We start from the raw sequence: 18187 nt of genomic DNA on the forward strand, positions 1-18187 counted from the left end.
GGTTCTGAATGGGGAATGACTGAAGCGCCGAAAGACGGAGCGTATCTCACTGGCGGTCTTACTTAGAGTCCCCGAACTGGTGGCGGGCTGGCTCTTCCTCCGTCTGCGTGCTGTCCTCCCCTCCTTTGTCATCTTTGGGGTTTTCATGGCCGCATGAGGACCAGTGGGAGGATGCTTTCTGGGTCTTGTCCCCTCGTGTCCTGTGGTGACCTTCACCTGTCCTGCGGTGATGGGAACTTTTCCTCGATGAAGACGTGTCCTTCTTTCCTTTTTTTCCTTCCAGGCTTCATCCCTGGGGTGGGAGACCTTCTGGCTTCCATCCCGTTCAGACGTGTAGCCTTCGCTCTGCAAGGTGGAGACCATGGGGGCTGCAACCTTCCCTTCAGCTCTTCCAGCAGCAGGCTTGCTGGTTGTGACTGCAGCTGGCAACACCATGCTCATGCTGCTCTCTGGACCATCTGCCCCCGTCGAGGATATGCTGGCAACACCCGCTGAGACCAGGTTCGTTTCCTGCAGGGATAGGCTGGCAGCACCTGCAGTGGCCTGGACGGATCCGCTTTCTCCTGGATCCTCGATGGTGGCTCCCGCCAGGCCCACGGTCATCCCTGCCGCCGATCCTTCGGCGCCTTTCAGGGCTGCAGGTGACCCACGGGGGGCATGATGGATTCCCTTTCCCCCTACATAAGCACAAGACGTGGCTCCAGTCACGTCACGAAGCTTGTGAAGCCCAACCTCATCCTGATCCCTTTCTCTGTGGAGTTCTGTGGTCTGAGCCAAGGGGAGGAGAGACAGGTAAGATAGAGATGACAGAAAGTGAGCTCAGAACTGTCCGCTCCTCTCTCATCCTGGAGCTGAGCAACTCAAGGCCTTATACTTAGAATAACCTTTGAAATCACCCAGTCTAAGCTCCCATTGGATGCAAGACCCCATCTACTGCACCCCTGTCAAACGGCCACTCCACTGTACTTGAACAGTCCCAGGGTCAGGGAGAGCACTGATACAATTCTCCATGATGATATACACTTTAACTTTATACCCTTGTGCTTCTCTCTCTGCAGGACAGATTCCTAGAAGTGGGGTTCCTGGGTCAAGGGATGCACACCTTGTACATTTTGGTGACTCCACGGGTGGGGCTGATTTGAGTCAGCGTGTCGGACTCCCGGGGAGACACAATGAAGGAAGGACTTCCTAACTGTGAATGATGTTCCCCACCTGCTGAGACTACCTGGGCTGGGGTAAGTGTTCAGGAAGAGACCAGAGAGTCAGGATGCTGTAGAAGGGATTACAGCCCTGGTGATGAGACCAGTGCAGCCGAGATGATACATAAGGTCTCTCTGAAACTCGGCCTCGTGGGACAAGGTGGAGAAGCACTCAGAACCTCTCCAGTGTGGTGACTCCCGTAGTGATAGCTCGTTTGTCCCTGACCCTTTTCAACGGTAGAAGGTATTTCCCAGGCGAGTCTCAGAGAGCACCAAACGCTATGAAGGACCAGCTTTGCCCTGCTCTCCGGAAGCGCCCTGCCCCGTGTTCTTGAGTCCCTGTCGGTGCTTACCACTAGGATTTTGGCATCCTCTGTAGTCGCTGCATCTCCAGTTTGGAGCATCGGGGTACTGCTGTAACTGTCTACCGGTGGTCTCAGGATATAGACAAGCTTTTCCCAATAGGAAAAGAGGTCTTCTTGTGCGTCGGAAGAGGGGCACAGCTGCAGATAGAAAGTCCGGCCGGTAGCAAGATTCAGGCACAGCTGCTGTTTCTCCCGGTTGTGGATGGAGATCTTGACAAACTTCAAGGGGAGCAGCTTGGTGAGCTCTAGGGTCTTCACGGGCTTGCAACCTCTCCCCTTGGTGATCCCGGCACAGACTTTCCTTGGACGGGCCAGCAGCATGTCGTCAGGTAGTGGGAAGAGGGGGCTGGTGGATGCGACGCCCACAGTCACCGTTCGGACGCGGTTGTCTAGGTCAATCAGTTCTCCTTCCTTGCTGACCTGGATAAAGTCGCTCTCAAACATGGGAGCGTACTTGAAAATGTCATACTCTCCTCCCTCGTACAGTTGTCGTTGCAGGACCCCCATGGAGGTCCTCGACACCCCCACTGAACAGTAGCTATTGGCCGTGTAATGAGGTAAACTCTCACTGCTCATGGCTCTCTTCGTTCACGACAGAGCCACCAGCCACAAATTGAGTCTCGGAGAGAGAGAGAGAGAGGGAACGAAAGCACCTCGTCACCTCCCTGCAGGACTCTGCCAGAGTCTCTTGACCCGACCCTATTTCTACCGCAAGCCCTTTGTGACCCGTCACCATCGCATTACACACCCCTTTGGTGAGCCTCCAAGCCCCCACCCCCTTGGGGCAGGCTCACCAGCCTCCCCCTAAACCAACCACCACGTCCATAGGGAACAGGCTGACCCTGCCAGGGTATACGTGTGGGTAGGCTGGATAGTCTTTCTACTCAAAAGGTTGAGAAACCCTCATGCCTTTGTAAATATCTGGGTGGTTTCCAGTCTTGTTGTTGTTACAAATCTCCATCATCTTGGCGCTTCTGCTGAATGATGTCCTGGGGATAAAATCCTGGAAGTGGACCGTGTACTTGTTAAGGGCAGGCATCCTATTGGGATTGCTGTTCTCTGTGCCCCCAGCGTATATAGCACAGTGATGGCAGGAACTTAGAAAGAGTGCTACCTCTCAGAGTCCCATTGGTACTGTCATTTCCAGGATATGGAGAATTTTCTCACCCATTTTCTCTTTTCAAGGAGGCTAACGTTTTATATTTATATTTTTTTACAGTTTTAGAAACTGTTTTTCTTGTGAAATATAACACACATTCATGAAAGTGCACAAACCATAAATATATAGCTTAATGAGTAACAAGAAAGTGAGCAGCCGTGTAGCTGCCACCCAGAACAAGGAATAGAACCCTGCCAGCCCCTCTTCTGCGTGCTCCCTCCCCACAAAGGGAACCCAACCTTGGCTTCTATTTTTTTCCTTTCCCCCCTTCTTTTTTATTGACGTATAGTTGATTTGCAATGTTGTGTTCTTTTCTGTTGTGTTAATTTCTTCTGTTAATTTCTGATTCAGTTTCATGTGTATTCTTTGTATATTTCATGTATAGTCTTTTTCCTATTCTTTTCCATTATGGTTGATCACAGGATACTGACTATAGCTCTCTGTGCTCTACAGTAGGACCCTGCTGTTTATCCACCCTGTAGTTTGTATCTGCTAATACCAAACTCCCAATCCTTCCCTGCCCCCAACCCCACTGAAAACCCCAAGTCTCTCTTCTATGTCTGGGAGTCTGTTTCTGTTTTGCAGATATGTTCATTTGCATCGTACTTTAGAGTCCATGTATAAGGGCTATCATATGGTGAGAAATGTTATTTTTTATATAGGCTTCCCAGGTGATCCTTATGCATGTGAATGTTTGAGAACTACTGTCTTCCACTGTAAAGTTATGGCATACTGGGGTTGAAAGAGGCCCCCCAGACCTCCTAGCCCAGTGGTTTTCCAACTTGGCTGCTGCACAGTAGAATTATTGGGTGAGATTTTTAAAACTCCCAGTGCTGGAGGGCTTACCCCACTTAAATGTCATCAGAATCTCTGGGATTGGGGTCAGGCTATCAATGTTTTTTTGTTTGTTTGTTTGTTTGTTTTGAAGCTCCCCAGGGAACTCCCAACATACAACCAAGGGTAAGAATCACTGCAGCGGTCCAATCCATTGGTTTTACAGTTGGGGACCCCGTGGCTGCCCACCGAGGTACCATTACAGAGAGGCAGAGTGACCCAAGAGAGTCAGTGGCCCAGACAGGATAGGAACTCAGATTTCCTGACTCCTCGTTGGTGCTGCTTCTACCATAAAGATTGTGTCCCTTTGTTGAGCCAATGACAACCCTGATCCCCCCGTGTTCTGTTTTATCCTACACAAAGTAAAATAACTCCCAATGGTTTGATTTCCTTACAAGCCAGAGAGAGTTTCTGTTTTCATAAGGTGAACCTCTGACCCCAGCTATGGCCTGAAGCTCAGCCCCGGCTGCAGACTTGTCCTCCCTCCACCCTAAGTGCCCTGGAGAAGCCTTGCTGGGAAAACAGGCTTCTCTTTCTGGCAGTGGCTATGCACGTGTGACCTTCGAGCAAGCGACGAAAACCTTTTTCTGTGCTTATTTCCTTGCCTTCTACAGAGTGCCCATAACCAAAGCAAAGTGCTTTGCTGAGAAAAGGATGGTTGTTCAATAACATAGCCTCGTGCTAGGCACAGAACGGACAGCCAATAAATACTTGATGAGTTAAGTAATTAATTCAGCAACGCAAGTATACACATCACACAGTCACTTCCCCCAGCTTGTCTTCTCCCCAAGCTATTTACATATTAAATCTTATTTCAAAAGATTCGCAACCTCGCAATGAAAATTTCTGTAGAGTGCATCTATTTCCAGCCCTAGTGAATGGCTTAATGATACTTAATACCTATCTTGTACAACAAAATTTTGATTCTGGGGTCTCAGGCCAAAGCACAATTCGCACCACAGAAGTCACTGTCAAGTCACTACCAGGCGAGGGGACATAGAAAACACAAGATCGCATTTCTTTCGGAGTTGTATGGTTTCCTTTATTAGAGAAAGTAGGAATTGCCTCTCTAGGGAAGGATCCAAGCCAACCGGGGCTTTGTCTACCTCCCAGTGGTCATGTGTGAGCCTTGGTTCTGAATGGGGAATGACTGAAGCGCCTAAAGACGGAGCGGATCTCACAGGCGGTCTTACTTAGAGTCCCCGAACTGGTGGCGGGCTGGCTCTTCCTCCGTCTGCGTGCTGTCCTCCCCTCCTTTGTCAACTTTGGGGTTTTCATGGCCGCATGAGGACCAGTGGGAGGATGCTTTCTGGGTCTTGTCCCCTCTTGTCCTGTGGTGACCTTCACCTGTCCTGCGGTGTTGGGAACTTTTCCTCGATGAAGACGTGTCCTTCTTTCCTTTTTTTCCTTCCAGGCTTCATCCCTGGGGTGGGAGACCTTCTGGCTTCCATCCCGTTCAGACGTGTAGCCTTCGCTCTGCAAGGTGGAGACCATGGGGGCTGCGACCTTCCCTTCAGCTCTTCCAGCAGCAGGCTTGCTGGTTGTGACTGCAGCTGGCAACACCAGGCTCATGCTGCTCTCTGGACCATCCGCCCCCGTCGAGGATATGCTGGCAACACCCGCTGAGACCAGGTTCGTTTCCTGCAGGGATAGGCTGGCAGCACCTGCAGTGGCCTGGACGGATCCGCTTTCTCCTGGATCCTCGATGGTGGCTCCCGCCAGGCCCACGGTCATCCCTGCCGCCGATCCTTCGGCGCCTTTCAGGGCTGCAGGTGACCCACGGGGGGCATGATGGATTCCCTTTCCCCCTACATAAGCACAAGACGTGGCTCCAGTCACGTCACGAAGCTTGTGAAACCCAAACTCATCCTGATCCCTTTCTCTGTGGAGCTCTGTGGTCTGAGCCAAGGGGAGGAGAGACAGGTAAGTTAGAGATGACAGAAAGTGAGCTCAGAACTGTCCGCTCTTCTCTCATCCTGGAGCTGAGCAACTCAAGGCCTTATACTTAGAATAACCTTTGAAATCACCCAGTCTATGCTCCCATTGGATGTAAGACCCCATCTACTGCACCCCTGTCAAACGGCCACTCCACTTTACTTGAACAGTCCCAGGGTCCGGGAGAGCACTGATACAATTCTCCATGATGATATACACTTTAACTTTGTACCGTTGTGCTTCTCTCTCTGCAGGACAGATTCCTAGAAGTGGGGTTCCTGGGTCAAGGGATGCACACCTTGTACATTTTGGTGACTCCACGGGTTGGGCTGATTTGAGTCAGCGTGTCTGAGTCCCGGGGAGGCACAATGAAGGAAGGACTTCCTAACTGTGAATGATGTTCCCCACCTGCTGAGACTACCTGGGCTGGGGTAAGTGTTCAGGAAGAGACCAGACAGTCAGGATGCTGTAGAAGGGATTACAGCCCTGGTGATGAGACCAGTGCAGCCGAGATGATACCTAAGGTCTCTCTGAAACTCGGCCTCGTGGGACAAGGTGGAGAAGCACTCAGAACCTCTCCAGTGTGGTGACTCCCGTAGTGATAGCTCGTTTGTCCCTGACCCTTTTCAACGGTAGAAGGTATTTCCCAGGCGAGTCTCAGAGAGCACCAAACGCTATGAAGGACCAGCTTTGCCCTGCTCTCCCGAAGCGCCCTGCCCCGTGTTCTTGAGTCCCTGTCGGTGCTTACCACTAGGATTTTGGCATCCTCTGTAGTCGCTGCATCTCCAGTTTGGAACATCGGGGTACTGCTGTAACTGTCTACCGGTGGTCTCAGGATATAGACAAGCTTTTCCCAATAGGAAAAGAGGTCTTCTTGTGCGTCAGAAGAGGGGCACAGCTGCAGATAGAAAGTCCGGCCGGTAGCAAGATTCAGGCACCGCTGCTGTTTCTCCCGGTTGTGGATGGAGATCTTGACAAACTTCAAGGGGAGCAGCTTGGTGAGCTCTAGGGTCTTCACGGGCTTGCAACCTCTCCCCTTGGTGATCCCGGCACAGACTTTCCTTGGTCGGGCCAGCAGCATGACGTCAGGTAGTGGGAAGAGGGGGCTGGTGAATGCGACGCCCACAGTCACCGTTCGGACGTGGTTGTCTAGGTCAATCAGTTCTCCTTCCTTGCTGACCTGGATAAAGTCGCTCTCAAACATGGGAGCGTACTTGAAAATGTCATACTCTCCTCCCTCGTACAGTTGTCGTTGCAGGACCCCCATGGAGGTCCTCGACACCCCCACTGAACAGTAGCTATTGGCCGTGTAATGAGGTAAACTCTCACTGCTCATGGCTCTCTTCGTTCAAGACAGAGCCACCAGCCACAAATTGAGTCTCGGAGAGAGAGAGAGAGAGGGAACGAAAGCACCTCGTCACCTCCCTGCAGGACTCTGCCAGAGTCTCTTGACCCGACCCTATTTCTACCGCAAGCCCTTTGTGACCCGTCACCATCGCATTACACACCCCTTTGGTGAGCCTCCAAGCCCCCAGCCCCTTGGGGCAGGCTCACCAGCCTCCCCCTAAACCAACCACCACGTCCATAGGGAACAGGCTGACCCTGCCAGGGTATACGTGTGGGTAGGCTGGATAGTCTTTCTACTCAAAAGTTTGAGAAAACCCTCATGCCTTTGTAAATATCTGGGTGGTTTCCAGTCTTGTTGTTGTTACAAATCTCCATCATCTTGGCGCTTCTGCTGAATGATGTCCTGGGGATAAAATCCTGGAAGTGGACCGTGTACTTGCTAAGGGCAGGCATCCTATGGGGATTGCTGTTCTCTGTGCCCCCAGCGTATATAGCACAGTGATGGCAGGAACTTAGAAAGAGTGCTACCTCTCAGAGTCCCATTGGTACTGTCATTTCCAGGATATGGAGAATTTTCTCACCCATTTTCTCTTTTCAAGGAGGCTAACGTTTTATATTTATATTTTTTTACAGTTTTAGAAACTGTTTTTCTTGTGAAATATAACACACATTCATGAAAGTGCACAAACCATAAATATATAGCTTAATGAGTAACAAGAAAGTGAGCAGCCGTGTAGCTGCCACCCAGAACAAGGAATAGAACCCTGCCAGCCCCTCTTCTGCGTGCTCCCTCCCCACAAAGGGAACCCAACCTTGGCTTCTATTTTTTTCCTTTCCCCCCTTCTTTTTTATTGACGTATAGTTGATTTGCAATGTTGTGTTCTTTTCTGTTGTGTTAATTTCTTCTGTTAATTTCTGATTCAGTTTCATGTGTATTCTTTGTATATTTCATGTATAGTCTTTTTCCTATTCTTTTCCATTATGGTTGATCACAGGATACTGACTATAGCTCTCTGTGCTCTACAGTAGGACCCTGCTGTTTATCCACCCTGTAGTTTGTATCTGCTAATACCAAACTCCCAATCCTTCCCTGCCCCCAACCCCACTGAAAACCCCAAGTCTCTCTTCTATGTCTGGGAGTCTGTTTCTGTTTTGCAGATATGTTCATTTGCATCGTACTTTAGAGTCCATGTATAAGGGCTATCATATGGTGAGAAATGTTATTTTTTATATAGGCTTCCCAGGTGATCCTTATGCATGTGAATGTTTGAGAACTACTGTCTTCCACTGTAAAGTTATGGCATACTGGGGTTGAAAGAGGCCCCCCAGACCTCCTAGCCCAGTGGTTTTCCAACTTGGCTGCTGCACAGTAGAATTATTGGGTGAGATTTTTAAAACTCCCAGTGCTGGAGGGCTTACCCCACTTAAATGTCATCAGAATCTCTGGGATTGGGGTCAGGCTATCAATGTTTTTTTGTTTGTTTGTTTGTTTGTTTTGAAGCTCCCCAGGGAACTCCCAACATACAACCAAGGGTAAGAATCACTGCAGCGGTCCAATCCATTGGTTTTACAGTTGGGGACCCCGTGGCTGCCCACCGAGGTACCATTACAGAGAGGCAGAGTGACCCAAGAGAGTCAGTGGCCCAGACAGGATAGGAACTCAGATTTCCTGACTCCTCGTTGGTGCTGCTTCTACCATAAAGATTGTGTCCCTTTGTTGAGCCAATGACAACCCTGATCCCCCCGTGTTCTGTTTTATCCTACACAAAGTAAAATAACTCCCAATGGTTTGATTTCCTTACAAGCCAGAGAGAGTTTCTGTTTTCATAAGGTGAACCTCTGACCCCAGCTATGGCCTGAAGCTCAGCCCCGGCTGCAGACTTGTCCTCCCTCCACCCTAAGTGCCCTGGAGAAGCCTTGCTGGGAAAACAGGCTTCTCTTTCTGGCAGTGGCTATGCACGTGTGACCTTCGAGCAAGCGACGAAAACCTTTTTCTGTGCTTATTTCCTTGCCTTCTACAGAGTGCCCATAACCAAAGCAAAGTGCTTTGCTGAGAAAAGGATGGTTGTTCAATAACATAGCCTCGTGCTAGGCACAGAACGGACAGCCAATAAATACTTGATGAGTTAAGTAATTAATTCAGCAACGCAAGTATACACATCACACAGTCACTTCCCCCAGCTTGTCTTCTCCCCAAGCTATTTACATATTAAATCTTATTTCAAAAGCTTCGCAACCTCGCAATGAAAATTTCTGTAGAGTGCATCTATTTCCAGCCCTAGTGAATGGCTTAATGATACTTAATACCTATCTTGTACAACAAAATTTTGATTCTGGGGTCTCAGGCCAAAGCACAATTCGCACCACAGAAGTCACTGTCAAGTCACTACCAGGCGAGGGGACATAGAAAACACAAGATCGCATTTCTTTCGGAGTTGTATGGTTTCCTTTATTAGAGAAAGTAGGAATTGCCTCTCTAGGGAAGGATCCAAGCCAACCGGGGCTTTGTCTACCTCCCAGTGGTCATGTGTGAGCCTTGGTTCTGAATGGGGAATGACTGAAGCGCCTAAAGACGGAGCGGATCTCACAGGCGGTCTTACTTAGAGTCCCCGAACTGGTGGCGGGCTGGCTCTTCCTCCGTCTGCGTGCTGTCCTCCCCTCCTTTGTCAACTTTGGGGTTTTCATGGCCGCATGAGGACCAGTGGGAGGATGCTTTCTGGGTCTTGTCCCCTCGTGTCCTGTGGTGACCTTCACCTGTCCTGCGGTGATGGGAACTTTTCCTCGATGAAGACGTGTCCTTCTTTCCTTTTTTTCCTTCCAGGCTTCATCCCTGGGGTGGGAGACCTTCTGGCTTCCATCCCGTTCAGACGTGTAGCCTTCGCTCTGCAAGGTGGAGACCATGGGGGCTGCGACCTTCCCTTCAGCTCTTCCAGCAGCAGGCTTGCTGGTTGTGACTGCAGCTGGCAACACCATGCTCATGCTGCTCTCTGGACCATCTGCCCCCGTCGAGGATATGCTGGCAACACCCGCTGAGACCAGGTTCGTTTCCTGCAGGGATAGGCTGGCAGCACCTGCAGTGGCCTGGACGGATCCGCTTTCTCCTGGATCCTCGATGGTGGCTCCCGCCAGGCCCACGGTCATCCCTGCCGCCGATCCTTCGGCGCCTTTCAGGGCTGCAGGTGACCCACGGGGGGCATGATGGATTCCCTTTCCCCCTACATAAGCATAAGACGTGGCTCCAGTCACGTCACGAAGCTTGTGAAGCCCAACCTCATCCTGATCCCTTTCTCTGTGGAGCTCTGTGGTCTGAGCCAAGGGGAGGAGAGACAGGTAAGATAGAGATGACAGAAAGTGAGCTCAGAATTGTCCGCTCCTCTCTCATCCTGGAGCTGAGCAACTCAAGGCCTTATACTTAGAATAACCTTTGAAATCACCCAGTCTAAGCTCCCATTGGATGCAAGACCCCATCTACTGCACCCCTGTCAATCGGCCACTCCACTGTACTTGAACAGTCCCAGGGTCAGGGAGAGCACTGATACAATTCTCCATGATGATATACACTTTAACTTTATACCCTTGTGCTTCTCTCTCTGCAGGACAGATTCCTAGAAGTGGGGTTCCTGGGTCAAGGGATGCACACCTTGTACATTTTGGTGACTCCACGGGTGGGGCTGATTTGAGTCAGCGTGTCGGACTCCCGGGGAGACACAATGAAGGAAGGACTTCCTAACTGTGAATGATGTTCCCCACCTGCTGAGACTACCTGGGCTGGGGTAAGTGTTCAGGAAGAGACCAGACAGTCAGGATGCTGTAGAAGGGATTACAGCCCTGGTGATGAGACCAGTGCAGCCGAGATGATACCTAAGGTCTCTCTGAAACTCGGCCTCGTGGGACAAGGTGGAGAAGCACTCAGAACCTCTCCAGTGTTGTGACTCCCGTAGTGATAGCTCGTTTGTCCCTGACCCTTTTCAACGGTAGAAGGTATTTCCCAGGCGAGTCTCAGAGAGCACCAAACGCTATGAAGGACCAGCTTTGCCCTGCTCTCCCGAAGCGCCCTGCCCCGTGTTCTTGAGTCCCTGTCGGTGTTACCACTAGGATTTTGGCATCCTCTGTAGTCGCTGCATCTCCAGTTTGGAGCATCGGGGTACTGCTGTAACTGTCTACCGGTGGTCTCAGGATATAGACAAGCTTTTCCCAATAGGAAAAGAGGTCTTCTTGTGCGTCGGAAGAGGGGCACAGCTGCAGATAGAAAGTCCGGCCGGTAGCAAGATTCAGGCACAGCTGCTGTTTCTCCCGGTTGTGGATGGAGATCTTGACAAACTTCAAGGGGAGCAGCTTGGTGAGCTCTAGGGTCTTCACGGGCTTGCAACCTCTCCCCTTGGTGATCCCGGCACAGACTTTCCTTGGTCGGGCCAGCAGCATGACGTCAGGTAGTGGGAAGAGGGGGCTGGTGGATGCGATGCCCACAGTCACCGTTCGGACGCGGTTGTCTAGGTCAATCAGTTCTCCTTCCTTGCTGACCTGGATAAAGTCGCTCTCAAACATGGGAGCGTACTTGAAAATGTCATACTCTCCTCCCTCGTACAGTTGTCGTTGCAGGACCCCCATGGAGGTCCTCGACACCCCCACTGAACAGTAGCTATTGGCCGTGTAATGAGGTAAACTCTCACTGCTCATGGCTCTCTTCGTTCAAGACAGAGCCACCAGCCACAAATTGAGTCTCGGAGAGAGAGAGAGAGAGGGAACGAAAGCACCTCGTCACCTCCCTGCAGGACTCTGCCAGAGTCTCTTGACCCGACCCTATTTCTACCGCAAGCCCTTTGTGACCCGTCACCATCGCATTACACACCCCTTTGGTGAGCCTCCAAGCCCCCAGCCCCTTGGGGCAGGCTCACCAGCCTCCCCCTAAACCAACCACCACGTCCATAGGGAACAGGCTGACCCTGCCAGGGTATACGTGTGGGTAGGCTGGATAGTCTTTCTACTCAAAAGTTTGAGAAAACCCTCATGCCTTTGTAAATATCTGGGTGGTTTCCAGTCTTGTTGTTGTTACAAATCTCCATCATCTTGGCGCTTCTGCTGAATGATGTCCTGGGGATAAAATCCTGGAAGTGGACCGTGTACTTGCTAAGGGCAGGCATCCTATGGGGATTGCTGTTCTCTGTGCCCCCAGCGTATATAGCACAGTGATGGCAGGAACTTAGAAAGAGTGCTACCTCTCAGAGTCCCATTGGTACTGTCATTTCCAGGATATGGAGAATTTTCTCACCCATTTTCTCTTTTCAAGGAGGCTAACGTTTTATATTTATATTTTTTTACAGTTTTAGAAACTGTTTTTCTTGTGAAATATAACACACATTCATGAAAGTGCACAAACCATAAATATATAGCTTAATGAGTAACAAGAAAGTGAGCAGCCGTGTAGCTGCCACCCAGAACAAGGAATAGAACCCTGCCAGCCCCTCTTCTGCGTGCTCCCTCCCCACAAAGGGAACCCAACCTTGGCTTCTATTTTTTTCCTTTCCCCCCTTCTTTTTTATTGACGTATAGTTGATTTGCAATGTTGTGTTCTTTTCTGTTGTGTTAATTTCTTCTGTTAATTTCTGATTCAGTTTCATGTGTATTCTTTGTATATTTCATGTATAGTCTTTTTCCTATTCTTTTCCATTATGGTTGATCACAGGATACTGACTATAGCTCTCTGTGCTCTACAGTAGGACCCTGCTGTTTATCCACCCTGTAGTTTGTATCTGCTAATACCAAACTCCCAATCCTTCCCTGCCCCCAACCCCACTGAAAACCCCAAGTCTCTCTTCTATGTCTGGGAGTCTGTTTCTGTTTTGCAGATATGTTCATTTGCATCGTACTTTAGAGTCCATGTATAAGGGCTATCATATGGTGAGAAATGTTATTTTTTATATAGGCTTCCCAGGTGATCCTTATGCATGTGAATGTTTGAGAACTACTGTCTTCCACTGTAAAGTTATGGCATACTGGGGTTGAAAGAGGCCCCCCAGACCTCCTAGCCCAGTGGTTTTCCAACTTGGCTGCTGCACAGTAGAATTATTGGGTGAGATTTTTAAAACTCCCAGTGCTGGAGGGCTTACCCCACTTAAATGTCATCAGAATCTCTGGGATTGGGGTCAGGCTATCAATGTTTTTTTGTTTGTTTGTTTGTTTGTTTTGAAGCTCCCCAGGGAACTCCCAACATACAACCAAGGGTAAGAATCACTGCAGCGGTCCAATCCATTGGTTTTACAGTTGGGGACCCCGTGGCTGCCCACCGAGGTACCATTACAGAGAGGCAGAGTGACCCAAGAGAGTCAGTGGCCCAGACAGGATAGGAACTCAGATTTCCTGACTCCTCGTTGGTGCTGCTTCTACCATAAAGATTGTGTCCCTTTGTTGAGCCAATGACAACCCTGATCCCCCCGTGTTCTGTTTTATCCTACACAAAGTAAAATAACTCCCAATGGTTTGATTTCCTTACAAGCCAGAGAGAGTTTCTGTTTTCATAAGGTGAACCTCTGACCCCAGCTATGGCCTGAAGCTCAGCCCCGGCTGCAGACTTGTCCTCCCTCCACCCTAAGTGCCCTGGAGAAGCCTTGCTGGGAAAACAGGCTTCTCTTTCTGGCAGTGGCTATGCACGTGTGACCTTCGAGCAAGCGACGAAAACCTTTTTCTGTGCTTATTTCCTTGCCTTCTACAGAGTGCCCATAACCAAAGCAAAGTGCTTTGCTGAGAAAAGGATGGTTGTTCAATAACATAGCCTCGTGCTAGGCACAGAACGGACAGCCAATAAATACTTGATGAGTTAAGTAATTAATTCAGCAACGCAAGTATACACATCACACAGTCACTTCCCCCAGCTTGTCTTCTCCCCAAGCTATTTACATATTAAATCTTATTTCAAAAGATTCGCAACCTCGCAATGAAAATTTCTGTAGAGTGCATCTATTTCCAGCCCTAGTGAATGGCTTAATGATACTTAATACCTATCTTGTACAACAAAATTTTGATTCTGGGGTCTCAGGCCAAAGCACAATTCGCACCACAGAAGTCACTGTCAAGTCACTACCAGGCGAGGGGACATAGAAAACACAAGATCGCATTTCTTTCGGAGTTGTATGGTTTCCTTTATTAGAGAAAGTAGGAATTGCCTCTCTAGGGAAGGATCCAAGCCAACCGGGGCTTTGTCTACCTCCCAGTGGTCATGTGTGAGCCTTGGTTCTGAATGGGGAATGACTGAAGCGCCTAAAGACGGAGCGGATCTCACAGGCGGTCTTACTTAGAGTCCCCGAACTGGTGGCGGGCTGGCTCTTCCTCCGTCTGCGTGCTGTCCTCCCCTCCTTTGTCAACTTTGGGGTTTTCATGGCCGCATGAGGACCAGTGGGAGGATGCTTTCTGGGTCTTGTCCCCTCGTGTCCTGTGGTGACCTTCACCTGTCCTGCGGTGATGGGAACTTTTCCTCGATGAAGACGTGTCCTTCTTTCCTTTTTTTCCTTCCAGGCTTCATCCCTGGGGTGGGAGACCTTCTGGCTTCCATCCCGTTCAGACGTGTAGCCTTCGCTCTGCAAGGTGGAGACCATGGGGGCTGCGACCTTCCCTTCAGCTCTTCCAGCAGCAGGCTTGCTGGTTGTGACTGCAGCTGGCAACACCATGCTCATGCTGCTCTCTGGACCATCTGCCCCCGTCGAGGATATGCTGGCAACACCCGCTGAGACCAGGTTCGTTTCCTGCAGGGATAGGCTGGCAGCACCTGCAGTGGCCTGGACGGATCCGCTTTCTCCTGGATCCTCGATGGTGGCTCCCGCCAGGCCCACGGTCATCCCTGCCGCCGATCCTTCGGCGCCTTTCAGGGCTGCAGGTGACCCACGGGGGGCATGATGGATTCCCTTTCCCCCTACATAAGCATAAGACGTGGCTCCAGTCACGTCACGAAGCTTGTGAAGCCCAACCTCATCCTGATCCCTTTCTCTGTGGAGCTCTGTGGTCTGAGCCAAGGGGAGGAGAGACAGGTAAGATAGAGATGACAGAAAGTGAGCTCAGAATTGTCCGCTCCTCTCTCATCCTGGAGCTGAGCAACTCAAGGCCTTATACTTAGAATAACCTTTGAAATCACCCAGTCTAAGCTCCCATTGGACGCAAGACCCCATCTACTGCACCCCTGTCAATCGGCCACTCCACTGTACTTGAACAGTCCCAGGGTCAGGGAGAGCACTGATACAATTCTCCATGATGATATACACTTTAACTTTATACCCTTGTGCTTCTCTCTCTGCAGGACAGATTCCTAGAAGTGGGGTTCCTGGGTCAAGGGATGCACACCTTGTACATTTTGGTGACTCCACGGGTGGGGCTGATTTGAGTCAGCGTGTCGGACTCCCGGGGAGACACAATGAAGGAAGGACTTCCTAACTGTGAATGATGTTCCCCACCTGCTGAGACTACCTGGGCTGGGGTAAGTGTTCAGGAAGAGACCAGACAGTCAGGATGCTGTAGAAGGGATTACAGCCCTGGTGATGAGACCAGTGCAGCCGAGATGATACCTAAGGTCTCTCTGAAACTCGGCCTCGTGGGACAAGGTGGAGAAGCACTCAGAACCTCTCCAGTGTTGTGACTCCCGTAGTGATAGCTCGTTTGTCCCTGACCCTTTTCAACGGTAGAAGGTATTTCCCAGGCGAGTCTCAGAGAGCACCAAAGGCTATGAAGGACCAGCTTTGCCCTGCTCTCCCGAAGCGCCCTGCCCCGTGTTCTTGAGTCCCTGTCGGTGCTTACCACTAGGATTTTGGCATCCTCTGTAGTCGCTGCATCTCCAGTTTGGAGCATCGGGGTACTGCTGTAACTGTCTACCGGTGGTCTCAGGATATAGACAAGCTTTTCCCAATAGGAAAAGAGGTCTTCTTGTGCGTCGGAAGAGGGGCACAGCTGCAGATAGAAAGTCCGGCCGGTAGCAAGATTCAGGCACAGCTGCTGTTTCTCCCGGTTGTGGATGGAGATCTTGACAAACTTCAAGGGGAGCAGCTTGGTGAGCTCTAGGGTCTTCACGGGCTTGCAACCTCTCCCCTTGGTGATCCCGGCACAGACTTTCCTTGGTCGGGCCAGCAGCATGACGTCAGGTAGTGGGAAGAGGGGGCTGGTGGATGCGATGCCCACAGTCACCGTTCGGACGCGGTTGTCTAGGTCAATCAGTTCTCCTTCCTTGCTGACCTGGATAAAGTCGCTCTCAAACATGGGAGCGTACTTGAAAATGTCATACTCTCCTCCCTCGTACAGTTGTCGTTGCAGGACCCCCATGGAGGTCCTCGACACCCCCACTGAACAGTAGCTATTGGCCGTGTAATGAGGTAAACTCTCACTGCTCATGGCTCTCTTCGTTCAAGACAGAGCCACCAGCCACAAATTGAGTCTCGGAGAGAGAGAGAGAGAGGGAACGAAAGCACCTCGTCACCTCCCTGCAGGACTCTGCCAGAGTCTCTTGACCCGACCCTATTTATACCTCAAGCCCTTTGTGACCCGTCACCATCGCATCACACACCCCTTTGTTGAGCCTCCAAGCCCCCACCCCCTTGGGGCAGGCTCACCAGCCTCCCCCTAAACCAACCACCACGTCCATAGGGAACAGGCTGACCCTGCCAGGGTATACGTGTGGGTAGGCTGGATAGTCTTTCTACTCAAAAGGTTGAGAAAACCCTCCTGCTTCTGTAAATATCTGGGTGGTTTCCAGTCTTGTTGTTGTTACAAATCTCCATCATCTTGGCGCTTCTGCTGAATGATGTCCTGGGGATAAAATCCTGGAAGTGGACCGTTTACTTGCTAAGGGCAGGCATCCTATGGGGATTGCTGTTCTCTGTGCCCCCAGCATATATAGCACAGTGCTGGCAGGAACTTAGAAAGAGTGCTACCTGTCAGAGTCCCATTGGTACTGTCATTTCCAGGATATGGAGAATTTTCTCACCCATTTTCTCTTTTCAAGGAGGCTAACGTTTTATATTTATATTTTTTTACAGTTTTAGAAACTGTTTTTCTTGTGAAATATAACACACATTCATGAAAGTGCACAAACCATAAATATATAGCTTAATGAGTAACAAGAAAGTGAGCAGCCTTGTAGCTGCCACCCAGAGCAAGGAATAGAACCCTGCCAGCCCCTCTTCTGCGTGCTCCCTCCCCACAAAGGGAACCCAACCTTGGCTTCTATTTTTTTCCTTTCCCCCCTTCTTTTTTATTGACGTATAGTTGATTTGCAATGTTGTGTTCCTTTCTGTTGTGTTAATTTCTTCTGTTAATTTCTGATTCAGTTTCATGTGTATTCTTTGTATATTTCATGTATAGTCTTTTTCCTATTCTTTTCCATTATGGTTGATCACAGGATACTGACTATAGCTCTCTGTGCTCTACAGTAGGACCCTGCTGTTTATCCACCCTGTAGTTTGTATCTGCTAATCCCAAACTCCCAATCCTTCCCTGCCCCCAACCCCACTGAAAACCCCAAGTCTCTCTTCTATGTCTGGGAGTCTGTTTCTGTTTTGCAGATATGTTCATTTGCATCGTACTTTAGAGTCCATGTATAAGGGCTATCATATGGTGAGAAATGTTATTTTTTATATAGGCTTCCCAGGTCATCCTTATGCATGTGAATGTTTGAGAACTACTGTCTTCCACTGTAAAGTTATGGCATACTGGGGCTGAAAGAGGCCCCCCAGACCTCCTAGCCCAGTGGTTTTCCAACTTGGCTGCTGCACAGTAGAATTATTGGGTGAGATTTTTAAAACTCCCAGTGCTGGAGGGCTTACCCCACTTAAATGTCATCAGAATCTCTGGGATTGGGGTCAGGCTATCAATGTTTTTTTGTTTGTTTGTTTGTTTGTTTTGAAGCTCCCCAGGGAACTCCCAACATACAACCAAGGGTAAGAATCACTGCAGCGGTCCAATCCATTGGTTTTACAGTTGGGGACCCCGTGGCTGCCCACCGAGGTACCATTACAGAAGGCAGAGTGACCCAAGAGAGTCAGTGGCCCAGACAGGATAGGAACTCAGATTTCCTGACTCCTCGTTGGTGCTGCTTCTACCATAAAGATTGTGTCCCTTTGTTGAGCCAATGACAACCCTGATCCCCCCGTGTTCTGTTTTATCCTACACAAAGTAAAATAACTCCCAATGGTTTGATTTCCTTACAAGCCAGAGAGAGTTTCTGTTTTCATAAGGTGAACCTCTGACCCCAGCTATGGCCTGAAGCTCAGCCCCGGCTGCAGACTTGTCCTCCCTCCACCCTAAGTGCCCTGGAGAAGCCTTGCTGGGAAAACAGGCTTCTCTTTCTGGCAGTGGCTATGCACGTGTGAACTTCG

At 50.0% G+C, this 18187-nt stretch overlaps 1 protein-coding gene across 1 annotated transcript; it reads right to left on the reverse strand.

Annotated features, from left to right (window-relative positions):
• Window positions 1-1889: 1889 nt before the first annotated feature.
• On the reverse strand, window positions 1890-16136 carry LOC308611664 (Golgi-associated RAB2 interactor protein 3-like; the record flags this gene model as incomplete). The annotated part of the gene is made up of 3 exons (XM_081260369.1): window positions 1890-1910; window positions 10929-11189; window positions 15939-16136. 3 exons carry the CDS (start codon window positions 16134-16136, stop codon window positions 1890-1892), a joined length of 480 nt encoding a protein of 159 aa, XP_081116495.1.
• Window positions 16137-18187: the final 2051 nt, after the last annotated feature.

This window comes from Mesoplodon bidens, assembly GCF_964165515.1.
Source record: "Mesoplodon bidens genome assembly, contig: HAP1_SCAFFOLD_144, whole genome shotgun sequence".
Taxonomy (NCBI): Eukaryota; Metazoa; Chordata; class Mammalia; order Artiodactyla; family Ziphiidae; genus Mesoplodon; species Mesoplodon bidens.